We start from the raw sequence: 27,686 nt of genomic DNA, 5'->3' as shown, positions 1-27,686 counted from the left end.
ATGATGTGGAAATCAATGAGGAACCAGGAGTGAGGTCCGCGTCTGGCTTTTAAGGGGGAACGGGAATACGGGAACAGGTACAGACAATGGGAGGGAACGAGGAAGGGCTGGAGCTCCCTTAAGAGGAGGGGTTAGCGATCGTGACAGGTTTGGATTAGACAGAAGGAGTTCAACTTGCAGTATTCCTCAGCATGAACAAGGACAAGTTCGATAAGTTAAATATAGTTTATTATGCCTAATACATCGAGGCAGTATATATATATAAAAACATTTTATTCTTTTCGGAATGTCTCAGCAGTAAAGAACCTGGAGGAATCGGCTCTGAAATAACTGTCCCTCTCTCCAAGCAAGAGTGAGATCTTTCCCTTTTCAATCTACCGCGGTCCTCCTACAGAAAAAAAAAACAGAGGGTATAACATCCCTCCAGCGATTGCATTCTTGTTCTTCCTCTCAAACACTCGAAAGAATTCTGAAAGGATTCAAACTGTTTAAGAGGGCAGGTTTTCCGACCCCAGAAAAAAAAACCCACCCACCATCATTATTTTAACCTCTAAAAATTTTCATATATATACACATATATATATATAGTATTAACCTCAATAAATAAAACTGGAAATACATTGAAAACATATTTTTAGCCCAGCTAAAATAAAGCATTTTACACAATATCTATTGGCCTATTGATAGAACTATCGTACTTATTAGGTATAAAGTCGGTCGATCATCTTGCAGTGGGGAAGTCTTGTGATCTGAATGCAGTGAATGGAAAGTGTCCTCGTTAGCACCTGCTGTCTGCTTAAGGTGAAGATGCCTGGGGTTGTGTAGCACAGTGCCCTAGAGAATATATAGAAGTTCAAGTGGGTAGCTGCATCAGCATGCGTAGTCTGCAAAGGACCAAGATCAGGTTTATTCCGTGCTGAAACGAGAAGAAAATGAAACAGCTGTGGAGCCTTCTTCGGGTGTGAAGAAGGCTCCTGAAGAAGGCACCTCACACCTGAAGAAGGCTCCACAGCCGAAATGTTGTGTTTCTTTTCAGCAAGGAATAAACCTTTACTTGTTCCTTGAGAATATATATACAATATGTATTCCATGGGGGTCAAGTGGGGAACTACGTTGCCACGCACTGTCCACGAAGGACCCAGCAGAGGTTCGTTTGCGCAAGGTGTCGGCGGCTTTGGTCGTCCTCTTGTTGTGCTCGGTGCAGGTGACTGCGTTTTGCGGTTGACGTTCCCCAAAAAGACCTTCAGCACACCGTGGGGATCCTCCTCGCAGGCCAGATCGGATAAACCGCTTCCCCCTGCCATAGTGTGACCAGTGGGCGGATGGCGGGATTGGCGATTCCTGGGATGTGGACATGCAGGTCCTTGCGGTGATGCATCTTGCCTGCTTTTCTGGGACATTTCCCTTTTTGGTCTCTTGGGTGGTTCCCTGGATGTTGTTGCGCAGGTTCTTGTGGATGCATCTCTGGGACTTTTCCCCCCTAGGTCTCTTTGGTGATTCCTGGGATGTCGTTGCATGGATGCATCTCTCCTGCTTTTCCAAGACCTTTCCCTCCTTGTTGATTCCCAGGATGTTGCAGTGCCGGACCTTGCTGGGATACATCGGCCCTCCTTTTCCAAGGCCTTTCCCTCCTTGGCAATTCCCCCAATGCTGTCACGCAAAACCTTGCTGTGATGCATCTTGCCTACTTTTCCGAGACTTCTTCCTCCTTTGTCTCCTTGGAAATTCCCGGGATGGTGTAGTCCAGGACCTTGTGGTGATGCATCACACACATCCCAAAACCTTTGCCTCCTTGTTGATTCCCGGGATGCTATCATGCAGGACCTTGCTGTCGTGCTTCATGCCTGCTTTTCCAAACCCTGTCCCTCCTTGGGCTCTTGCAGGGAAGGCCGCAGAGATAGGATGCAGAGGAATGCAAGTGAAAAAGCAGGGGAGAGTTTGTGTGGCCGGTGAGAGTCTTCAGCCAAAGGGAGATCGGGGATGGGGAGGTGTGAAAAACTGGAATCTGCAAACAAATGGATGGGTTCTAAAAAGAAAGTAGTCAGTCTCTGAGAGCTGATCAGAGGCGTGATCCAAGTTCAAGATAATTAAGGCAGACTTCTTCTCCCATCCTCGCAACTGAAGAAGGCTCAATGGTCAAAACATTGTGATTTTTTTTCTTTCTGCTTTTCAGAGTGGAAATAATCTCTACTTGATCCTATATTTGCTCCATTGTACATGTTTGGACGGACTAAGGCAGAACACATCATTTTCAGGTGCTCCTGCATCCCCATGAATCTCTAATGCAAACATCAGAGACTTAACATAACGGGTAAGACGTCTATCCATGGAGTTGGGCCTAGTGATCACTGATGCACTTATCGCTTAGGATTGCTGGTTTTGTAGTTATCGTTGAATCATGATTGTAGCGACATATCATGCCATGGTGTTAACCTGTGAGGTTACTGAACACGTCTTGACTGCAACCAAAAACCTTGTAATGAAATCCGTCAATATATGGACATCTCTGTCCTGAGAATCTCCTCTAAGGGAATGATTGAAAGCAAGGGGAGTGCGAGAACTTCGGTTTACGGAACCGAAGGTAAGCTGAATGCCCTGCTCTCTTTTGTACCCTTTCTTACGTTCTCATAGTTGGATCTTGTGCAGAGCTTCGGCTTCATAACCACAAAGTGATTATCAACGCCTTGAAAAAGAAAGCAAGCGGCTGACAAGTCAAGGTTTGGGTCAATGATCCCTTGATGTCTGGATCATACGGCTGGACATTTTCTTCCTAACCAATAACCTTCACTGGTTCACCCTTCTATCAGCTTCTTCTAAATCTCCACACCAGAGCGGGACCAATTTCTGATTGTCTGTTTCCTGACTTTGAGGGATTGGCGCAAGTTAGCAATATTTCTAAACCAAAAACAACAGACAGGTGTAAGGATGAACGCAAGGATGAGGTCATTAGGAGGTTTTGCATCTAGTGACTGTACTGTTCTGATTTGGTATCTCTGGTGGATAATTTTAGATAAAAAAACAGCATTGGTTTGTATGATTTAAATATGGCCTTTCTGCATTCAAATACTGCCGTTCTCATCTTTTCCATTGTTGTTGAACACACCAGTCCTCTTGTTCACTACTGTAGATCTACCTGGTTTACATGCTATAGAAAATACAGGATGATCGCATATTATTTTCTACTTATTATTGGAGTATGTTAAATTCAGCTTGGCCCTTAGGCTACTCTGGCTCCTTGTCCTTTTCAGTTTGAATCACGAAACAGACTTCTGCCTCTTCTTGTGAGTGAAATCCAGTTTCTTTCTCCACACCACCACCTCTCCTTAGGCCTCTGATTCTGACTGGTCTGTAGCCACGCTCCCATTACGTTCCCCCTGCCCTGATTGGCCCTCCTTCTCCTCTGGCCCTTCCCCCGGCAGGCCAGTCAAGGTCCCCAGACGCTTCTTTCCATTGGTCGAAGCATTGTCAGTGGTTTTTGTTAGGCTGCTCATCAAGATGGGCCCCTCCCATTTCTGCTCATCCAATCGGCTGGAGATGGACCAATAGAGGTGGGCCTCCAGCCGGGCTGCAGCCAATGAGAGTTCCCGGGCAGAGTAGGTGGGCGTGTCTACCTCGAAGGTGTGATGGAAGGCTCCATAGTCCACATCAAAGAAGCCTTCGGCCAGTGACATCATTGGGCTGAAACGGTGGCCCCACAGGACTTCTTCTGCCAAGTAGGAGCTACGAGCTTGACATGTCATTCCTGGTGGAGAGATATAAGATCACATTACGACCACAGACAGGGAGAACAAGAACAGAGAGAAAAGAGGGAGAGGAGAGACAAGAGAGGAGCCCAGAGGAGTTGGAACTTAAAGCCTGAGCAAGGCGAGAGCCCCTACTTCAGCATCATCCAACAAAATCTGACTGGAGCCAAGTATTTGAACCTTGCTAGATAGAGCGTGCTATTCTGGATTGTTTAGGGAAATTGGGTTTCTGGGTAAAAGATACCTCAGTTATAGGCTCCCATTTATTTTGTGGTGTCCAGGGTGCAGAAAGAGAGATTTAACTGCAGGTTGTATCACATTTAATGAGAAGGAATCTTATTTCTTATTTGGCCTCTGTAGGCATTATTTAAGAGTTTAATACTAACTAGAAGTCTGGGGTTTTCTGGGTGATTAGGTTGTTAGGCATCCAAGTAACTTGTGTGTTGTATGTTGTGTGTAGCGTAGCGTTTGTATTGTCCTTGTTCATAAATATTTGTTTAACCAAGTGTTGAAGAAATCGCGTGCTTCTGATTATACCAACCGCTCTGGTATATTCTGAAAAACCCACTTACAATTTGGGGCTTCTGAAAATGTATTTTACTTATTGACTAAACCGCTCAGTCCATTCCTGATTTTCACCATTTTCTTAACCTCCCATTTGTAACATTTTTATAGTCCAACAAAGTACATAGCCTTAGTATCTAGCTTTGGATAAAATTGTCAGCCAAATAAAGGAATATTACTATGCACTATCTAGTATTATAAAACGGATAGTTCCGGTTCTGAAATCTGATTGGCTGACACGCTTTCGAAGCCTTGCTATATTCTCTGATATACGCACACCCCGGAAGGAATTTTGACTTTTTACTGAGTGATAAAGAAATATCAATGCGCTGACTGATAAATAACTGTCAATCAAATCAATCACATAGGCTTTTAAAGAATACTTCCTAGCGTAGATAAGAAAGCGTAGATAAAGAAGCTTGGATTCTCAGGTATCTGATACATGTATCTTCCTCTGCTGTCTTTGGTGTGCTCTTGAGGATCCTTGTGATATTTTCTTGCTCTTGTTGAATGATAGTGTCACATAGTTTAAATCATTTTCATTCTTAGAAATGATCAAACGCTCGGTTAAAAGCAAGGGAGATTATGTCTGTTATAATGGACATAAAAACGAGAGTTCGTTACGGCGTTATTGTAAACCCAATTTTAATGACAAAGCGCTGCAGTGATATCCTGGCAGCCATTGAGACCAGAACCAAGAGGAGCACTCCCGCAGCGAAAAGGAAAATGCCTGACGAACAAGGGATTGGACAGTTTTTCAATGCTTGTACAATCAATGGAAATGTTCAAATAAATGTGCTAAAGAAATAAACAAAAAACAAGTCATTTATTCCTTTATCATATTGGCTAGCTAATGTCCTCTCTTTGTTAGTTAAAGTTACTTATGGCTGTGTTTCTGCACTGAACAGCAACGAGGGACTATATTCTCAGGCAGAGGAACGTAAACAGATTAATTTTCGTGTTAAATACATTTTTAAAATTAAAATTCATTCTATACAGTAATTGCATATTTGGGGACCATTTTATAAAAGCAATAAGGCACCCGAGGCCTGTGCTATATCGTGAACAACACCTTTTTAAATGTGACTATATCCACGCTTTAGTACGGCCTCTCATGATTATTGCTTAAATATCTCCAATACTTTATCAGAGTTGTTTCTGTGGCAGAGACATCCTAAGCCCCACTGACCAGTGGCTTCCACCATGCCTTCCAGGATGACCACGATCTCAAAGTCGTCCTTCTCCAGATGGGCCTGGGACATATCCCAGAAGGGAGAGTGGGAGTCGATCTCATGGGAGATGACCAGCGGGGAGACCAGGAAGAGCCTGTCATCTCCCGTCTCGAACCCCACGCTGATATCCGTCTGGTCCAGGGGGATAAACTCTCCTGCAGATAGGGAGAGGATACAAACAGCAAAAGCCTAGGCAGGGCGAGATCAAGGCAAAAAACAAAGACTAGAAGGATTTCCATTTTGACATTGGTTAATCAGGAATGATCCTTGAACTGAAATGGTGTGTGACTATTCAAAGAAAAGCATTTATTTTCTCATACACCCAGGTGGCAATTTGAGCAAGAAGACCTTGATTGACCCTGACGCCTTTACAGGAAAATCCATACCTGACAGATATTTTAATGTAAAACCACAGCAAAACATTGAAAATAAACAAACAAGATTACAGCAATCAAATGCTGAATGTCTAGAGATAAGACGCAAGAGAAGTAAAATTACTTCAAATTCTAAACATTCTGAAGCACCGCACTCCCATTTGGTTTAATTATTTAAAGGCATTTTTCCAAAAAAAGGTCAAATTTTTGAATCTCTGAAGTGTCAGAAATCCAGCTTGAGATGAGAACACACATCTCTTCGTAACCCAGATCAATGTGGAGCTGTGGTGACAACAATATTAGCCTTGGAATGTTTGTTTTTTATAAATTACAGAACTAAGACTTATCTGGTAAATAGGTCCTAGGCCACACCCCAAGGCTACACCCTAAGCCACGCCTTAAGCCACACCCCAGACCACACCCTAAGCCACACCCAAATCATGTCCCAGACAAACCCCATGCCACACCCTATGCCACGCCTTAAGCCACACCCATACCACACCCAACTCATGCCCCAGACAAATTCCATGCCACACCCCAGACCACACCCTAAGCCACACTCCCAGACCACGCCCATAACACACCCAAATCATGTCCTAGACAAACCCCAGGCCACACCCCAGGCCACACCCAGACCACATCCTATACCACAGTGGTTTTACCCTTGGGGGTACCTCGAGATGTACCAGGGGGTACCTCGGCATCACATCCAAAATGGTGGATTTTCATGTGCTTAGTTTTTAGTAAAATATTTATCAGCTAATTCTGAAATCATTTAGATTCTAAATTATATATGCAGATTTAGGATATTCCTATTGTTATGAGGAGAAAGGGGGGCAGCGCGATTGCCAGGCGTGTCCTCTATCCGCTGAAATCTGTATGCAGACACAGTAGAGCGCTTTGCAATCGCACAGCCACATCAAGGAAGGTGGAGGATTCCCAGAAACGCTCCGCATTGTGATTTTGTGCTGGAGCGATGTGGTGGTTTTTTTCTGGGTAACTATGTTTTATTTTTATTTCACACTGTCCAATCATGGATAACTGTTTAGTAAGAGGAACAAAGAGAAAGGTAGATTCTATAGAGAGATATAGATGCGAAGACGAGTCGAGAACACCTCAGTATGACAGACCAAGCAGCGAGTGTGGTCATGACCATTCACTAAGCCCGTCTACGAGCAAATCAGATGAGAACCGAACCAAACGACGATATTCATCAAAATGAATATTTCCAATATGTCTTCTATTATTGTGGTGATGAGCAGAATCAAATCCCTCTGTGTTTAATATGTGAACAGAAACTCAGCAATAACTCTATGAAACCCTCTCTGTTAATGAGACATTTTGATGAGACATCAAAAAAGAGGAAGAAATTTGACGCCTCGGCAGACATTCGCTGTCAATTATCAGCTTTGACACCTAATTTCAGCATAATCGCTGAAAATCTGTCACAGCAGGTCTCTCATTAGATTCACTGAGTAAGTCTATTTTTAATTTTTTTAATTTGGAGTCTTACTAATACTTACATTTTTTTTAGTTTACAAATTTTAAGAGTAGTGATTTTTTATCCCACTATAATACAGCACATACATACATGCAAAAAAACCGAAAAACACCCCTTTCTTAGTGTTCTATGCCTACGAAAATCTTAGGATGTACCTGAGGACATGGCCAGCCATCCTGGGAGTACCTCGGCTGAAAAGGTTGAGAACCACTGCTCTACCAAACACTAGACCACACCCCAGACCACACCTTAAGTCACACCTTAGGTCACCTCCAGGCAGCATCCAGACTGCATCCTATATCACACCCCAGGCCACACCCCCAACCACACCCTAGGCCACACCCCTGATCATGCCCTAGGCCACGCCCCCTGATTACTCCCTATGTCACACCCTAGGTCACCCCCAGACCACACCCTAGTCCAAACCCAGGCCACACCTTAAGTCACACCCTAGGTCACCCCACAAGCAACAGCCAGACTACATCCTAATTTACACCCTAGGCCACTCCCATATCATGCCCTAGACCACACCCATATCACACCCCAGATAAATCCCATGCCACGCCCCAGAACACCCCCCAGGCCACACCCTAAGCCACACCTCATGTCACAACTGAGGCCACACCCACATTCACGCCCTTACCCTCCTGCGTCTGCTTGGATTTGATGAGCTTGGCGCGGATGTTGGCGCCCACGATGTGCGAGCTGCGCAGGTCCCCCACGCGGAACATCAGGCACAGCTTGTCGTCCCGCAGGGAGATGACGGCGTTCTTGGAGAAGACCAGGGTCTCGGCGCGCTTGTTGGGCTGAGAGATCTTCACGAACATGCAGCCCACCTTGGTGAGTGGGCAGCGCACACCAGCATATCGCGGAAAGACACAGAGCAAGCAATAGGCTTAGTGACAGATGGACACAGGTGAGACCCCTGAAGTTCACCCCAAGCCAGACTTGATCCCCCTTTCCACCAATCTTGTTAATTTAGGTTCCCCTTGAATCAACGACCCTTGGAGATTGTGTCCCCTAGCCTTGGAAGGAAGCGCCTCCACATTTCTATCTTGTTTGATTTACAACATCCACGAGCAAAATCCCATAGGAAAGGTAGATTCCATACCTTCTGTCCAAGGCGCCACAGTAATAGTAACAGTTCTGCAGGTGCTCCGTGGTTTGGCCAAGGCCTCCCATGATTCTGTGCAACGGGTTGCCATGCTAGTCAATTTTCCAAAACTCTCTAATTCCCGATCCTGGCCCAACCCAACTCTCCCTCAGACAATCAAACTCTTAACTGATTTTATAATAGGATTCATTTGAACTCCTTGCCTGGTGTCAGATCTTAAACTGTTGGTGGTTCCCAATTTATCTGTTGCACTGCATAAGTAAAATGGAGTAAAGCAAAAGCCCAGTCAAGCAACTTGTTAGTCCAATTAAGGGTTCATTTGAGTAATTAAGCTGAATGGGAATGAAACCTGCCTTGCTGCACTGGGGCCCAAGCCTGGGGTGCTACCTGCATAGAGTTTGTATCTTCTCCCTGTGTTCATGTGGGTTTCCTCTGGGTGCTCGTTTTTCCTACCACAGTCCAAAGACATTCTGGTAGTTGAACTGGCTTCTGGGAAAATTGGCCCTGGTGTGACGGTGTCTGTGTTTGTGTGTGTGCGCTCTGAGATGAACTGGCATCCTGTCTTCTGGGTAGGCTCTGGCTGTCCCATTACCCTGGATTGGATGAAGCAGTTAGACAACAGATGGATGGATTTATCCTTAGAGAGATAAATCATGTTCCAGTTTCTTGTTCCTACCAAAGTGACATGTTTTTTCTCTTGCAGTAAGTTTTGTCCTGGTGTGCAGCTAGAATGAACGTGCAACAAGGATAGATGGATGGGTGGCGGGATGGATGGGTGAATGGGTTAGTGGGGGAATGGGTTGGAAGGATGGACGGATGTGGAAGAATGGATGGTTGAGTGGATGGATGAGTGGAAAGGAGGATGGATGAGTGGATGAGTGGATGGAATAAATCCAAGCAGGTGTGTTGGCCTCCGGGACCAGGAATGGACAACCCTGCTCTAATGGAAAGATGGATGGGTGAACGGGTGAATGGGTGAATGAATGAATGGGTGAATGGATGGGTGGATGGGTGGATGGGTGAATGGATGAGTGGATGGGTGAATGAGTGAATGGGTGAATGGATGGGTGGATGGGTGGATGGATGGGTGGATGAGTGAATGGGTGAATGGATGGGTGGATGGGTGGATGGCAGATGGGTGAATGGGTGAATAGATGGGTGAATGGGTGAATAGGTGAATGGTGGATGGGTGAATGGATCGGTGGATGGGTGGATGGCAGATGGGTGAATGGGTGCTTGGGTGGATGAATGAGTGGAAGGAAGGATAGATAAGTGGATGAGTGGATGGAATAAATCCAAGCAGGTGTGTTGGCCTCCGGGAGCAGGAATGGACAACCCTGCTCTAACAGCGGTTCACTGAGCGTTCACCACGCCAGCCCTTCGCAAGGCACTGCCTGGTCAGCACCTGCCCTCTCAAAGCGCTCCTCACCATGAAGGCGTTGACCATGGAGCCCAGTATGGCCTGCAGCAGGAGCAGGATCGTCCCCACGGGGCACTGGTCGGTGATGACCCGGTGGCCGTAGCCGATGGTCGTCTCGGTCTCGATGGAGAAGAGGAAGGCCGAGATGAAGCCGTTGACGTTGTTCACGCAGGGGGTCCATGACTCGTCCTCCAGGTGGTCCAGGTCTCCTCTAGTAAGAGGGTAAGGGCAGGAGATTTCGAAAAGTCACCATCGCACACTGAGCGCCAAGCACATTTGTTATTACACTATTCAAAATCTTGCTTTGTGGCTGGTTGTGATATTTGAGACATTTTCATTTAATAAAAACACAATAGGTAAAAAGAAATAGCTAAGATTTCAACCTTTTCAGAGCCCGGTTTCTATTTGCTGAGTACAAAACAGTTTGGCACACTGCAACAACCCTTTTATTAGTGCAGGAGAGTTTAAGGCTACATGCATGCAATCCCTTGAAACATGTCCTGTTCTGCAATGGAAGGCAGGGCAAGAGTACCGTGGTTTAGAATACCTCACCTGTCTGTGCCAGCACCTGGGAACCCCAGTAACAGTACTCTGAGAATATAGCCTACAGTGATTTAACCATGTTTAAACCACAGGGCCCAAGTAGTTCTAGTGAACATGCACGGTTAATAGTTGAGCCATTTAGGAGCTCCAGGGCAGATGTTTGTGCCCAATGTGCAAAGTGTAGATCCACCTGCAGTGCCCACTACACAGAGAGTTGTCCCCTCTGCAGTGCCTATTGCACAGAGAGTTGACCCACCTGCAGTGCCCACTGCGCAGAGAGTCCCACCTGCAGTGCCCACTGTGCAGAGAGTTGCCCCCTCTGCAGTGCCCACTGCGCAGAGAGTCCCCTCTGCAGTGCCCATTGCACAGAGAGTTGGCCCACCTGTAGTGCCCACTGTGCAGAGAGTTGCCCCCTCTGCAGTGCCCATTGCACAGAGTTGACCCACCTGCAGTGCCCATTGTGCAAACAGTTGACCCACCTGCAGTAGGCGATGAGGTACCAGATGGCGCCGAAGAAGAGCCAGGTGACGGCGTAGGCCATGACGAAGACAAAGAGGGAGCAGCGCCAGTTGAGGTCCACCAGCGTGGTGAAGATGTCGGTCAGGTAGCGGTAGGTCTCCCGCACGTTCCCGTGCTGCACGTTGCAGCGGCCATTCTTCTCCACGTAGCGCTGCCTCTTCCGCCTGTTGCGCGCTGCCGAGGGGGGAAGGGGGTGGAGGGACAACACACCCACGCCCCGTTAGCAGCCATCGCCTCGAAAGCACAGGCAAAAACCAGACAACTCAAAGACCCACAAACCCTCAAAGACAGGGGCGTCACACAGTTCTCCTTTCCTGCCGGTTAGAGTTCTCAGATGACCCCCTCCCACCCCTTGCTACCTGTCACCGGGGGGCGTGTCCGAAGAGCTCCAGGGGTCTCGTTGAGCTACAGAGTGCCAGTTGCTAGTGGCAACCAGCATATTCGCTTGCAGTCACAATCCGTCACAAACCTTGTGCAAACTAAGTCGGGGCGTCTATCAATCAAGACTAACATCTTTTAATCCGGCACCCAATCCACCAGACCGTCATCCCCCTCAGCAGGATATTTAAAGGGGAACTGCAACACTATTTTTATATTTTGGGGTCAGAAAGAATCAGCATTGTTGAGTGCTGAAATCTCATTTCAAACCACAATGAAAGTAAAATGACTCTACTGACTTGTTAACTCTGCATGCAGATCGCGTTGGAACATTTCTGAGGTGAAACGTCTGTTGAACAACCTATATTTATTCGCTCCTACATCTCAGTACATTAGCCTTTACAGTGACTAGTGAGCAGGAAGGGCCCGTTTCAGTCATAATTCTCACGCACTCTCGCTCTCGTCTGTGGCGAGACCAGCAGTATGGGACAGCACAGTGACCGTACAGTACTTTGATAAAGTTCATGATTTCCCGCTTAATTCGGAATTTGCACAATTTGTTTGCGACACCATCAATGAATTTATTTTGCTCCCCAGTTTTAGTAACTGGTCTGAGAAACTGGGACTGCTGTTCCCCTTTTAAGGCAGGATTCTCTCCTTGAATGGCGCTCTGACAGTAGAGCTTCCCTGTTAGGACCTGCTGACGTGTCACCGTCGTGCGGTTTCTTATCTCCTAGACTGAGACAGGCATCTGATTAATTCAAGACCAACTTTCAGCTCTCCTTTCATTTTCAGACAAGTGACTTACAACTTTATCTCAGAGGGTCTTGTCCTGTCTCCCTCTGCGGCACTATAACACTGCCTTCAGTGAGATGACTTAGTGGCCAAGAAAAACGTGGACAGAAACCCCTTCTTCCCTGTGCAGTCACTATATTAAACGCAGCTGAGTCACTGTTCTCTGTATGAAGCTATCGGGCTAGTGCAATGGGGCTGTAATATGGGCAGAGCGAGATTTGTATATATGTGTTGTTTGCATGCTTAGAGCTACTGTCTGTTTAAATGTATATTTACTGTATGTCGAGTGTCGTTTTTTGTTGTTCTGTATAGAGATGCCAAAGAAAAAGTTATATCGTATAAGCTGTTTGACATCTTTTTAGGTCTTTTTAGGGTTTTTAAGAACCTGCTTAATTGACCATAGTGTGCATCTCACCAAGGCCTTCATCCATGCATTTTATAGCCACTTTATCCAATACAGGGTTGCAGGGCAGCTAGAGCCTATCCCAGCAAGTGACAGGCGTAGGGCAGGGTACACCCTGGATGGGACGCCAGTTAGTGACACACCCGGGCCAATATTCCCAGATGCCAGTTCACCTACCAGTATGTCTTTGGAGGAAATCAGAGCACCTGGAGGAAACGCATGTGAACACAGGGAGAACATGCAAACTCCACCCAGACAGCATCCCAGGAATTGAACCCAGGACCCCAGTGCTGTGAGATAGCAATGCAAAATGCTGCACCACCATGCTGCCCCTCACCTAGGCTACATATATCAAATAATATAAAAAATATTTTCTGCAAGAACCGAAATGGACTGGTTTGTTTGATCACGGTACTTGGTGATAACGGCTCTGTGCTGACTTAGCGGTCTTGCACACTGCGCTCAGCTTAACAGCTGAAGAGTACTGAGCAGGCCGAGGAGTACTTACTCCACCCACAGCGTCCTCGCTCTCCCAGAGCCCCCGCCACCTGGCTCTTCCTCTTCCTGTGTTCCCTGGCGGCAGCCTCCGCCTCCCGGGCGGCCAGCTTGGACTGGAACGACCTGTTATTGGTGGAGGCCGTGGGGGGCGTGTCAGTGGAGAACACTCCCTCTTCCTCAGCTTTGGGAGTGACCACGCCCTCCGGTTTCTCCACCTCCTCCTTTGGCTCCACCCCTTCCTGGGTGCCGGGTGGAGAAAGGGATTCGGGAAGCGAAGTGAAGGTGGAGTTCTCCAAGGCCATCTCGCCTCGGATTCTGTTATCGTGGCTGCCGATGGGTTTTCTCTCTCTGGTCTTTAGCGCCTAGTCGTTTTGGAACATCTACAAAAAAAAAACCCAAGAAATCAAGCAATCAAGGATCGATGAACTCCAGATCCCCATTTAGTCTATCGTAATCATTCAAGGCGCTGAACTTTTTTTTTTCCGGGACGAGCCGCATTACAGTGTAGAAATCTGGCTCTGGCTTGAGGACTTTACTCCTGATATGGCTTGGGAGAATTTTGAACAGACTCCTGTTGTATGTGACATCTCAGGAATTACAGCATCAAGAAGGTCAGTTATAAACCCCTATTCGTGGCAATAACGTAGGGTTTCCCTGACTGTACCTGGCTTATAAACCCCTCTGTACCACTGTTGTTATTCGGGGCACTGTGGGAAATAAACCTTGTGTGCGTCTCCTTCAGTGTTCTCTGGAAAAATGGCCATTTTTGTCACAGTTGAACTCATCTTAAACCTTTGCTGGACTGCGCTGTGACTCCTTGCATCCCTACAGCAGACTGCACTTGAACATGCCTTATGGATCCAATCAAAAACCCACAGATTTTGAGCTACTTGCATTTGGGATAGAGAATGTCTTTGTCTTTTAGGTGTAGCGGCAAGGCTTATTAATAATACAAGAATTAAGTTTGCTGCTCCCTTACCATTCTCTCTCTCCCTCATCTCAGTGGTGCTGGACACAGAGAGGCCATTCCATTTGGTTCACATTTAAGGTGTTTTTCTAGCTGATAGAATTTCCTGATAAGGAACAACTCCCAATGCTGAGATTCTCCAGCCACCCTAATAAATGGTGCCTTACTGTCTGTTTACAACCCTAATGTCAGAGAGCATGGTTACTCATCCCTCACCTCGATCAGCCAATCAGGAACTGGTAGGGCAGGGTAACCCCACGTGGGTCTCGAATGCCCATGGAACATTCAACCAATGAATGACCGTAGTTCCTCCAGATAAAACAGGCAGCACAGGCCTCTTCCAGGACGTTCTCAGACTCAGCTAGGACAACCATATGACGGCCAGTGTGTCCGAGTGCCAGGACTTTACTTTGTTCTAAGAGTTGAGACCGGAGGTCGCCCGTGCGTAACCAAAGGATCCGCCCGAGGTTAGCCCAGCAGCAAGCCTCGTGAACTGCCGGTACCACACCGAATGCTCGCCTGATCAACGAGTGAACTACGGTCGGAACTGTCAACAGCTGAATCTCAGGATTCAGGACTAGCGCTACATCGGGAACGAACCGGTCTTCTTCCTGTCTAAAGAATGTGGCTTGCTTGGACCCGCAGTCACTTTTCATGTGCACAAATACTCGCTAGTTAAGCCAGGACTAACTAGCCGGTCTTCAGAGAGTCACTGCCAGCGCGTCGCAGCAGGAATCTCTCCCTCCTTCTCCCACACCTCCAGCCGCACCAGGACTGCCTGGCACCAGGCCAGAGAACGCAGATTGGACACAGCAACAGCCACACAGAATTGGATGAGTATTCAACATTCTGCATTACAGCTCGAGAATTCAATTGTTAACTCAACCCCAGTTGATATCGATTTAATTCCTATGAGTGATGTACTTGCCTTTGAGTATCTAGTGTAGAAGTTGTAATCCAAGTTCATTTACGAAACGTCCTAAATGAATAGTATACTGAATGTATGTCCCTCTTGGTTTGTAACTCTTCATGACTGAATATATACCTTTTGTATTCTGCTAACCCTCACTCTTAAGATCTGTTATGTTTATATGCACATTTTATATATTAATAAATGTATTCTCGTGTACTAGTATCCGTGTGTGTGCGTTGCTGAGTTATCCCACAAGGTCGGTTTTCTAATAGCCATCAAAAAATCATTTTGTGACTACTGCTACAATTAATAATTGTCCCAGTAAATGCACAAAACCTTTACATAGGTCCAAGGCTGCAAAACCGTCGCTAACTAGATGCACTGATTTGAAAGGCCCGCCTCCAAGCTGGTTCCTCCAGATCCCGAGCAGATCCCGTTCGGGATTGCACTAGGGACATTAGGGTTCTCCCTCTGGAGCCGACGAGTGGCGGCACAGCGGAGAGGCGAAAAGCAAACCAAAGGGAAAGACCGTGCAGTTTCGATAGAGAGGAAACCTCTGGGGAACTTGACCGGCAGGACGGAGGGGGGAGGGGTCAGGGATCTGGATGGCTGACCACAGGGTTGGGAGCCCAAATTCCAGGACCCCACTGCAGGATCCAGGAGCAACCAGCTTCCCCCATATTGCTCTATTAAACTCAGCCGTCAGCTGAGAGTTTTTCCTTTGCTGACTGATCGTGCTGGCCAGCTGTGTTCTGTAATGATTGTGATTCGGAGTGACATGGAGGAGGCTGATTATGAGCAACACTCCTACAGAGATCAGCGTTTTCTACATCGCTTATTTGGAGCCCGTACCACAAATGAGAGGGCCTTTCAGGATCCACTGCGCTGAAAAATAAGATACAACCTGATCCGACCCACCTGCAGTCCACAGAAGACATTTCTGCCTTCACTGTGATCATCTGCTTCAGGCCCTGCCTTATGCCTTAGGCCAGATAGGCACACGTGTATATGTGTATATTGTATATGTGTACATACTGTATATCGAGACAAATTTCATTCCATTACTCATTTGTTGCTGCTTAATACTTCATTATATATTAAAACATCATTGTAAGGTGACTGGAAGAAAATCATGCCCCCAATAAGTTAATAATAATACTCCCCACCAATACAGTTCCGAAACAGTTTAATAAGTTACACATAACAAGGAAAATACTTCAGGAGGTGTCTGGATTATCAGGAGGAGACAGGTTTAGGAAACTCGGTCCTAAAATCTACTGAAGATAATCCAGCTAAAAATTGTGACCGTGCATACAGCAGCATTCCTACATCTCCTACATCTTGTCCTGGCTGTACTCCTCTGGTTTTCTTGCCTTTCTCCAGACCTTCTGTCTCAAAACTCTTACACAGGGATGCCCCCACCTCTCCCAATTTCCCCACATGACCACGTGACAGCCGATCTGTTCTAATCCTATGAACCGTACCCTCCTGCCCAGTGCGAGCAGGCAAAGCCCAAAGAGATGGATCCATTTCTCCCGAGAGCCCGAAATCAGGCCTGGAGCTTGACAGGCTAAGCGGTTCAAGACCAGATGATGCTCTTTGCCCACAAGGGCGCCGTCCTCGCTATTTATATGAGTGAGACACCCCCAGGCAATTCCGACCATATGGAGAACATCCTTGGGCTGCCACAAAACCTTGCCGTGTGCCGAGCAATCTGGGCCACATTGCCACAGAGTTTCAGCACACAGCCTGGGATTCGTTTGGGTTTGTGTTCCAGCTGAGCCCTCAGTGACACCATCAAACCCTTCACTGACTTAATAATTAATATTAAAATAGAACTGCGATGCTATTTTTCTAGTTCGGGGTTAGAAAGAATCGGCATTAATGAGTGCATCTCCATCTCTAATGAAGATAAAATGTACGCAGTAACTTGTAAAACCTCCAATTGACATCACAAAATAGATGAGATCTCCAGGTCTGCGCAGCTCCTATAATAATAATAATAATAATAATAATAATAATAATTGCTTACACTTATATAGCTCTTTTCTGGACACTCCACTCAAAGCGCTTTACAGGTAATGGGGATCCCCTCCACCACCACCAATGTCCACCTGGATGATGCGACGGCAGCCATAGTGTGCCAGAACGCTCCCACACATCAGCTATCAGTGGGGAGGAGAGCAGAGTAATGAAGCCAATTCATAGACAGGGGTTATTAGGAGGCCATGATTGATAAGGGCCAATGGGAAATTTGGCCAGGATGCCGGGGTTACACCCCTACTCTTTTCGAGAAAAACACCCTGGGATTTTTAATGACCACAGAGAGTCAGGACCTCGGTTTTACGTCTCATCCGAAGGACTGCGCCTGTTTACAGTATAGTTTATCAGTATATTATTATCAATGAAGATCAGCAAATCAGTTTTACAGTCAAGACTCGCCAATGAACATTCACGAGCAGCATTGCAATTGGCTACTTCACGTGATATGAGGGCTAATGTTGACGTTCTGGTCTCTGCAAAACGCTGCCGACGAAGCGCTGCCAGAATGAAGAACTTCAGAAATAACCTCGCATGATGTCGAGCACATTGAGCAAAGTTAACCAACATGTTTCAAATAAGAATTTCGGTTTCAATTCAATATTTGATGCGTTTTGTATGTGTATGAATGCGGCCCACCGATTAGCACCTTTTATTTAATGCAGGCCCCAAATTCATTTGAGTTTGGGACCCCTGGCTAAGGCCAACTAGGAGACTGCCCAGGGCCCTGGGGTCACCAGGGGGCCCCTCAATGTGCAACACAATATGATTTTTAATCAGCACATTCAAATTCAAATAAAAAAAAACTAAAAAATTCCCTCCGGTGACTCTGTCTGTTGCTTTTGTGCTAGTCTAGGCTGTTTGTTAGTTATAAATTACAGTATAATGCAGTATTATCAGTTATGCATGTCAGTGCTGTAGTCACTGTTTCATCTTTACCATAAGATGACAGTATCTGTCTGGTTTCAGCTGCTGTTTCAGGAATGCTGCTGACTAAAAATGTTTGGGGTGGGAGCTGACAGTAGTAGTGTCTGTACAAATTGTGATCTGCAAGGGGCCCCTTACCAAGACTAGGGCCCCCAGAAAGCTAGGGCCGGCCCTGCTGCTGTGAAAATTCTGTGATTATCGATGCGATTATCGGTGGTCGACTGGCCCACCGTGGAAACGCACACCTCATTTCCTGAATCTAGTCCCGCCTCCTCGTGCTCTCAGGGGAATCTCAGGCGTGCTGATCGAGGCCCTGTTCGGTAGCGCCCCCTGCTGGCCATCTGAGCTCTCTCCCACCCCCTCCGATAACTAAGGCGGATCCAGATCCGCACATCTGCATGTATCGCAAGAGGATCAGGGTCGATTATGACAGCGACGGTCCAGCCACCGGGCGGAATACAGAACGAGTCCCGTTCCAGAGTGCTCACATAAATCAGACAGTGCTGGAATGCAACTAAACTGTGCACATGCTGTTGATGAAGGACTGCCAATACATTCAGATCTGGTGGCATGAACAACAGATTAGTCCTCTAATAATAACAATATAGGGCTTTTTCTGGACACTCCACTCAAAGTGCTTTACAGGTAGTGGGGATCCCCTCCACCACCACCAGTGTGTCCCCCCACCTGGATGATGCTCCAGTACTCTCCCCACACACCAGCTCTCAGTGGGGAGGAGATCAGAGTGATGAAGCCAGTTCAGAGATGGGGATTGTTAGGAGGCCATGATCGGGAAAGGCCAGGGGGAAATTTGACCAGGACACCCCTACTGTTTTTAAGAAACACCCTTGGATTTTTAATGAGCACAGAGAGTCGGGACCTCAGTTCTACATCTTATCTGGAGGATGGCACCTTTTTTATAGTATAGTATAGTAGTATAGCATAGTAAAGAATACTTTTTTACAGTATTTTAATGTACTGAGGCATTAGGACTTACACAGACTTGGTTTTATATCTTATCCCAGGGACAGCACCTTTTTACAGTATAGTGTCCCCATCACTATACTGGGGTATTAGGACCCACACAGACCACAGGGTGAGCACCCCCTACTGGTCCCACTAACACCTCTTCCAGCACCAACCTTAACTTTCCCCAGGAGTCTCCCATCCAGGTACTGACCAGGCTCACACCTGCTGAGCTCCAGTGGGGCTGCCAGCTGGGAGCTGCAGGGTGATAGAGCTGCTGGCTCTATTCCTCTGCCTGTTAGAGAATGTTGCAAAGCTCTGTAATATAAGCATGAGTGTGTAATAAAAGATGTTACACTGCTCCCTGTAGCACCCCAGGGTGAACAGTCATTGTTTATCGACCGAGCTGCGCTTCAGAGTCGATGGAGCTTGATCTTTTTTTTTTTCTTTAATCGGCACAGAAACGCGTGTTCCCGCGTCGCCCCCCACGGCCCTGGCGCCCCCTGCCGTCGAGAAGCTCCAGGCCACCGAGGGAAAATTCTCCTAGAGGCCGCGGAGCGACTGCGGTCGGTCACAATTTCCACTCCGCTGCTTACGAGCCGTGAGGTGCGGCGCGGGAGCACGCGTTTCTGTGCCACAATTCAAAATGGCAGCTTTAAGCAGGCTGTCTCAGGCTCAGCCCAGCGGAGCGTACGAGCCCGTCTTCCAGCTGGGCTGCTGGAAGCGATCCCTTGAGCCACCAGCAACTGGGGCAGCGGAGTGGAAATTCCGGGCAAGTGGGCAAGTTAAAAATCTCATCTGATATTTGGTCTGGTATCTTGAACGCCCCGAGTCCAAAGGCAATCCGCAAATTACAGGGAAGCAATAAACCTGTCACCGTGTCTGTGGGAATAACGACTCTGCTGCGCTGTTGAGAGTTACTAGCACACTAGATACGTTACACCAGATTGTCCGGTCTATGTGATTTTATTAGTGCTGCGGCTAATTAGAGTTCGCCGGAGTCGTCTGTGTCTTTTTTTCTTCTTCAACAACAACGTCCTTGAAAGTAGTTTAATGAGACTGGGAACTGAGGCGCACAAGAGACGTGATTGATTTCCCTCTTAATCTTGCCTAATGCACGGAGCGGAAAACGCCAAATCTCAATAACCGCGTACTGGACGACTGTCCGAGCCGTTTCTGGGTTTGCCGTCGGCTCCTTTTTTCCGGCTTCTCGGCTGCCGCTGGTCTTTTATCACTGACGAGATCTCAAGAACCGGTTTTAAAGGGGCTGACAGCAACATTTTTGTCTTTATTTTGTTTTGGGTTTTTTTTGCCTGACGCGGCCTTAATATACAGTCAAGACATGAAGTAAAAAGTCATATCTGCAGGATCCTGCGAGAACAGTTCATTACATTTTCTGGAGTTCTGCTTAAACATTAATAGGCTCCACCTTCCTATCAGATGGATATAAGCTGCAGCAATAATGACAGGACAGGGATTTAATAAAATCCCTAAATATTTCAGTAGATATTTGAAATGCTTGGTTAAATATTTAATGATTTCATGAGGTCCTTGGTATTTATGCTGACATATAATTTTCTTCTAGGCCATATGGTGAAGCAAAATAAAGCACACAGAATGTCAGGATATATATATAATAGTAAAGAATTGAAGTCAAGGACGTACATGTTAAAATTGTACAATGCTTTAATAAGCCCACATTTAGAATACTGTGGGTGTTTTTTAGTCACTGTATTGCAAAATGATATTGCTGCTCTGGAATCAGTCCAGAGAAAAGCAGGCAGGCACATTTCTGTCTAGTCTTGACAGGACACAGAAGATGAATCACTATCGCCTAGGATGCTATAGCAGAGAAGGACTATGATAGGACCTGATTCAAGTATTCGAAACCCTCAAAGGCACTCACATAGTCAACCTCGCGGGCGTCTTCAGCATCCACAGTGAACCACGAACCAGAAACCACTGTGGGAAACTACGTGGGAGTGCTTTTGAAACCGAGAAGGGAAGGGCTCTTCCTTACACAAAGGGTGGTAGGTGTCTGGAACAAGCAGCCCTGCCGTGTTGCGAAAGCAGAGATATGCAAATAGAACAGCCACTAGCAACCAAACCAAAACAAGCTAGATGTGTCGAAAACAGCCTTCCCTCATGGCATCCTTTCTTAAAACCGTAATAAAAAAAACATTTTTTTGACATTTTCTCCAATCCCCTGTGATGACCTCAAGAGATATTTACTCTTGAGGTACTGTAGATACAAACACATAAAACAAACAAACACATCATGATGTACCTGTAAATAAATCATCATTTGCTCTAGACAATATTATTTCCTAGCAAACCTTGTCCCAAATGATGCCCTATCATTTTATTGATCTTTAATGACTGTGAATATTTGCACAGGAGCATGTATTTAGCATGAACGTTGCTTTTATCCAGATTACTGTCTAGTGATCTTTCTCTAATAATGGTATAGTCCACTTTTTCCAGAATCAAATGGCTCAACCGCTTTGACGAGGTGCAGCCTGATCTTCTAAGCATGTGGGAGCATGTGGGAGCCTCTTGGCTCTCCGGTACTGGAGAGCATTTTGAATGCTGGGTCTCGAGGAGGAGCTCTGTATCTGCAGTGCAGCGCGTGTGTCTGCCAAACCTTAAGAATTTATCCCAGCTGACCGATTTAAGCAACACATCAGAGGTGAAGGCTGTAGACTTCGGGCGGGCAGACCAGTTGTTTGACTCTGACTGGGGTCGGTTTGGCTGACTTTGTGATTTTCTCAGGTCGGCCGGACATGTACAGTATGTCCTGCTACATTTGGAGGTGAAATATATGTTGCATTCCGCGTCACAACATTTCTGATACCTTTCGAGGGACGTTATCGAAAACCAGCCTGGGAAAGCTCAGCTTTAGGGCAGCGCTATGGATGATCCACTTTTATATAGCCAGCAGCTCTATCAGCTGGCAGCCCCACTGGAGCTCAGCAGGTGTGAGCCTGGCCAGTACCTGGATGGGAGACCTCCTGAGAAAAACTAAGGTCCCTGCTGGAAGAGGTGTTAGTGGGGCCAGCAGGGGGTGCTCACCCTGTGGTCCATGTGGGTCCTAATGCCCCAGTATAGTGACGGGGACACTACACTGTAAACAAGTGCTGTCCTTCAGATGAGGTGTAAAACCGAGGTCCTGACTCTCTGTGGCCATTAAAAATCCCAGGGTGTTTCTCAAAAAGAGTAGGGGTGTTACCCCAGTGTCCTGACCAAATTTCCCCCTGGTCTTTACCCATCATGGCCTCCTAATAACCCCCATCTCTGAACTGGCTTCATCGCTCTGCTCTCCTCTCCACTGAGAGCTGGAGTGTGTGAGCAGACTGGAGCTTCATCCAGGTGGGGCTGCACACTGGTGGTGGAGGAGGGGATCCCCATTACCTGTAAAGCACTTCCAGCGGAGGGTCCAGAAAAGCCCTATATATATATTATTTTGTTATTACTTTAGGGCGTCCCCTGCTGTTCTCTCTGAAAACAACCTCTCTCGTAACAGATACATGCATTTCAAACCTTCACTGCACTGTACGCTGACGTCTCGCCTCCCTGTGAAAGGGTACAAATCCCAGCACTCCAAGCCATGGAGTGGAACCGTTAACAGGAATAAATCACATGGGAGAGGTAAGAAAGAAACTGGCAGAGGACTGACCCGGTTCTGTAGTTTTCAATTCCCAGTTACACAATTACTGGACTCCATACTGGATGGGGGAGGAGCTGGGGGTGATGGGACAGAAACGTCAGAAAACGAACAGCTTCCTCCGGCCCCGAGGAGCGACCAAATTCAAGGCCAAGCCAGGAAACACTTCTGTGACGAGTCTCCACCTCACTGTCCCAGGAGAGGAGGTCTGGATTCAGCTTAGCCTGAAGAACTGTCCTACTTCCATTGAAACAACATCTGTTCTCACCCACAAAAGAGTGTGACGCTCAAAGACTGCCCTCCCTCCTCTGTCACTTTTACCCACAAGCTTGAATTAAAAGACAAGCTGGAATTTCGTCCGCCAAAGCGAGCCCATCGAGGTCAATCTTGACCCTTGACCCTTTCGAGAGCGTGCTTAATGTCAACTGTGCTGAGTAATCACTTCAGCCACCCCTTAAAGTGCATGTCGTGTACTAGTAATGAAAAGTGTGTGACAGGTACTGTGGTGTTACAGGCACAGGGGACATTTGAAATTCAGCGAACTTATGTAATACATAATACGAAACTTCAGAATTGAATTTAATATGTCAGAAGTTTGCAAAATGTAAGTATACTTTATAAACCTGGGCCGTTAATAACCATCCATCCATTTTCTAACTTCTTCTTCCAATTCTGAGCTGAAAACAAGTCAAGCAGATCAAAGTAATGTAGGTATTAAAGTAGACACAACGCCCCTCAAGGACCACAACTGGGGACCCCTGCTGTAGACACAGCACCCCTCAAGGACCATAACTGGGGACCCCTGCTGCAGACACAGGCTCCCTACAGGATCGGGATTGGGGTCCCCTGCTGCAGACACAGCACCCCTCAAGGACCATAACTGGGGACCCCTGCTGCAGACACAGGCTCCCTACAGGATCGGGATTGGGGTCCCCTGCTGCAGACACAGCACCCCTCAAGGACTACAACTGGGGACCCCTGCTGTAGACACAGCGCCCCTCAAGGACAAGAATTGGGGACTCCTGCTGTAGACACAGGCCCCCTACAGGATCGGGACTGGGGACCCCTGCTGTAGACACAGCACTCCTCAAGGAACATAACTGGGGACCCCTGCTGTAGATACAGGCCCCCTACAGGATTGGGATTGGGGACCCCTGCTGTAGACACAGTGCCCCTCTGGAAGCAGAATTGGAGACCACTGCTGTAGACACAGCGCCTCTTCCAGGACCAGAATTGGGGATCCCTGTTCTAGACACAGTGCCCCATATAGGATCGGGATTGGGGACCCCTGCTGTAGACACAGCACCTTTTCCAGGACCAGAATTGGGGACCCCTGCTGTAGACACAGCCCCTCTTCCAGGACCAGAATTGGGGAGCCCTGCTCTAAATGACTTCTAGATGGCTCAGAGGTTCAGACAGAAATTACATGAAACTGACCCGAGCAGCGCTTATGGCTCTCCTGTTATGCTACTCTGGCCCAGACAGGTCTCTACAGGGACAGAGGTGGTGAAACACTTCCACAAACACCTCTGCCTGTCTTCTCTCTGAAACTCATCCTGTGATATTCTCCCCCATGGCTGTGTGCGTGAACTGAATTAAAGATGACTCTGCTCTCCCTGCCTCGGGGGCACATCTAACTCACCATTTAACATTTACCTTGTACTGTTGCCTCTGTGTCTTTGTTACATAGTTCGCCTGTGTCTGGGCCAGATTACAAATACACAGGCTCAGCCAATTAGGGAATAAAAAAATGTGAAGGAATCAGAAAACTGGGGGTGCCCTGGACTGATTCAGCGGTCAGGTTTGCTAGTTAATTAGCTGCAACCAAATGTCACGAATGTTTTAATCATTAGTGAATACTTATTCAAGCAGAATGAATTCAGCATTTTAGCTGGTGGAGCTCTATGTTGGGTTTCAAGTCAGCTTGCCCTACAGCTCGAAAGCCAGGTGTTTCAAAGCACTTGAGAATAATTAAAGATCAGAGGTGGCCGTCTGGCCCACCATCTCATCTGGGTTTTAGCAGCTAATCGAACCAATTACTTCGTGCAGCTGTCTCTTGAAGGAGCCCAAGAGTATTGGCTTTTACAACACACTTGGGCAGCTTGTTCCACACTCCCACCACCCTGTGTGTCAAGATGAGACTCCGGCCCTGCCGGGAGGGTCCGTTTTCTTGAAAGAAAAGACAAAGCATGATCTCCTAGAACATGGCTGGGTGACCTGCTCCACACACCCACCACCCTTTGTGTATAAGCGTATCTCCTTTTCTCGATATTAAAGGCATTTCCCCCAGTGTCTCCTTCTTAACAGTACACACAGGTGCCGAATGTCATAATTACAGGCTCGTGATAGATTACAAACAGGTGTATTTCGTTGTCAATGGCTCACGATCGAAGGATCTCAAAAAAAAGATCACAGGGCATCCACTCCCACAACACCTCCCAGTAGCTTGCTCCAGACCCCCACCACCCTTTGTGTAGCCAAGTGTCATCTGTTCGCAGTTTTCAGCACACTTTCCTTACAGCCCTGTAGGGTAATCAAGGGAGAATATAGGATTCGCAACAGCATAAGACTGAGTGATGTCTTGCATGCTGTTCTTGCCGATAGTGTGTTTGAAGAGGCACAATTTGAAACAGGCCTTTGACTTTCTACGGTAAGCCATTTCCAGCAGCTATATCACCCTGCAACACACAACTGGCAGCCCCACTGGAGCTCAGCAGGTATGAGTCTGGTCAGTACCTGGATGGGAGACTCCTGGGAAAGCTAAGGTTGCTGCTGGAAGAGGTGTTAGTGGGGCCAGCAGGGGGTGCTTACCCTGTGGTCTGTGTGGGTTCTAGTGCCCCAGTATAGTGGCGGGGACACTACACCGTAAACAGGTGCTGTCCTTCGGATGAGATGTAAAATCGAGGTCCTGACTCTCTGTGGTCATAAATCCCAGGGGGTTTCTCAAAAGGAGTAGGAGTGTAACTCCAGTGTCCAGGCCAAATTTCCCTCTAGTCTTTACCAGTCATGGCCTCCTAATAATCCCCCTCTCTGAACTGGCTTCATCACTCTGCTCTCCTCCCCACTGAGAGCTGCTGTGTGGTGAGAGTAAGGACTGTTGTTGTTGTTCTTCTTGTTCTTGTATGGGAGGGCAATAAAAGAAAATGAGCTAAGACTGCTGTTATAGGGGGCTGTGCGTAACCGTGACCTCTAACGCCAATCAAAAGGTCGTAAAGATAACCGACCACGGGCTGACGGAAGATGAAGATGAAGACGCCGAGCAGTCTAGCTAATTAACAGTCTTTCACTTTCTTATGTGGAGGGAAATATTCCAAACACAGTTACCTCAATATCCAATTGTTTTGAAATTAACACTTCAAAAAATGGGTTTTCCACGCATTCGAGCGCTTTTGTTCGCATTTTCTCTATCATTAGCCGTTTCTCTTTTTTTTTATGAACCTTATTTTTCCACCTCCCGCGTTTATACTCGAGAATTTCGCGTTGTTATTATTATATTAGCCTTCGTCGTTTCTAATCATACGGTTTAAAAATCTTGACAACCACAACTGGCCCACAGCCAACCGCCAGTCCTGGAATACAGGGTAGTGTAATTTCAGGACAGTTCCTTAATGAGAGTCGGCTGGCCAGACTTCTTCAATTAAGCAGCACCGGCCTCCTGTTCATTAAGAGTTTTCGCCTAGGCTGCGATTAAGGTTTCATTGCCGTGCACGGCGGGTGGGCACTAGCAGAAGTTCGGAAAAGTCCGAGAATATTTTTTTTAGCTCCGGCTCCCTCCTCGATGTCGCATCCCAATCTGACACTCAGGGGACACATTGCAGACACTCCTGTTGGACAGACCGTGGCATTTGCGCGTGATCACAATCATTCTGTAAATACTGCGACGCGCCTCGGCAGCTTCCACAAATAGACCGAGTACAATTCACCTCCCCGCTTCCCTGTCCCCGTTTGAGATTATATATCAGAATTCAAACAAAACGTGAGTGTGGGTGGGGTGGGGGGGGATAACGTCGTGTTTAAACAGCAGATTCGTGTTCAAAGCCGCTGTGTGCTTTATAGCTACTATAGATATAGCGCAGCAAATATTATCTTAGCACAGACCTAGGCTTGACAAAACAGGGTTATCTGTTGATTTAAAAAAAACACACACACGCTCTTCTTTTCTCACAAATCCTACTGTAATGCTTTCCAGACGTTTTCGTTTTAAATTAATTGGTGAAGTTTTTAACTCACCATCACCGGGCACAATTCTGTGCGCTCGAATAAAAAAAAAATAAATACCATACCGTCTGACAAATCGCACGACATTTCCAGGCTAACGCAACGGGAGATGTTCTGAACACCCATACAGCCGAGACACGCGTTTCTTTGACGGCTCCTGCCTGCGGTCGATACCGGGTAGCCGCCTTTCTGTCAGATACCGCGTCTTCCCAATTCGATCACCCCCCACACTCCCCCACGAACACCAGCGGGACCCAGATCATCCCATCGCTGCGTGTTATCCCGGTGTGCAGTAACCACGACAAACTGTGAGCATCCCAACAAAACAAACTGATCTTACCAGAAACCGCTGTCTTTTAATCGGGTACTGCCGTGTGCCCTCGTCCGGGGGATCTTCTTCTGTTGTTGTTTTTTTTTTTAGGGTTATCTGTTGAACTAGCCCAGCTGTTCGGTAAAATTAGCAATCCGGTCTGATACGGATTGTGGTGTCAAAGAAAACCGGCCGAGTCCCATTTTCTACGCCGTCTATATTTAGCATCAAGGTCCTGTGTTAAAACCTCATTATCTGGAGAGAGAGGGAGGAATGCAATCAATAAAGGAATGGACGTGACGGTGAAAAGGAAAAAAAAAACACCGAGGCTGGAATTGAAATACTTTTTTTTTGTTGCTTTTGCTTAAAATGGCGTTTTTTTTACCAAAAAAAAAACCGAACGCGTTTCCGACCCTACGCAAAGCCCTCTCCGCTCTGCAGGTGTCGAGTCGTTTCCGATGAAAGCCGGCGGGAGCCCTGGTCGCGGGGAACCGGGCGGACAGAGGATGTGGCGGTGTGTAACCCCCAGCGCCTCTGGCGAAGGAGCGCGGTCGATTCGCGGTGTGGGTTGCCGGACGAAGACGCGGCGGGTTGATT

The 27,686-nt window shown here is 47.1% G+C and overlaps 1 protein-coding gene across 1 annotated transcript; it reads right to left on the bottom strand.

Annotated features, from left to right (window-relative positions):
• Positions 1–203: 203 nt before the first annotated feature.
• kcnj9 (potassium inwardly rectifying channel subfamily J member 9) lies at positions 204–27,686 on the bottom strand. The gene is made up of 7 exons (XM_088915294.1): positions 27,120–27,686; positions 13,095–13,464; positions 10,971–11,184; positions 9,958–10,159; positions 8,058–8,250; positions 5,497–5,694; positions 204–3,742 (listed from the first exon to the last, which is right to left on the bottom strand). Exons 2-7 carry the CDS (start codon positions 13,384–13,386, stop codon positions 3,324–3,326), a joined length of 1,518 nt encoding a protein of 505 aa, XP_088771420.1. The 5' UTR covers positions 13,387–13,464; positions 27,120–27,686; the 3' UTR covers positions 204–3,323.

Source organism: Atractosteus spatula, chromosome 5 (assembly GCF_055471065.1).
Source record: "Atractosteus spatula isolate fAtrSpa1 chromosome 5, fAtrSpa1.hap1, whole genome shotgun sequence".
NCBI lineage: Eukaryota > Metazoa > Chordata > Actinopteri > Semionotiformes > Lepisosteidae > Atractosteus > Atractosteus spatula.
This window is presented reverse-complemented; position numbering and strand designations above follow the sequence as displayed.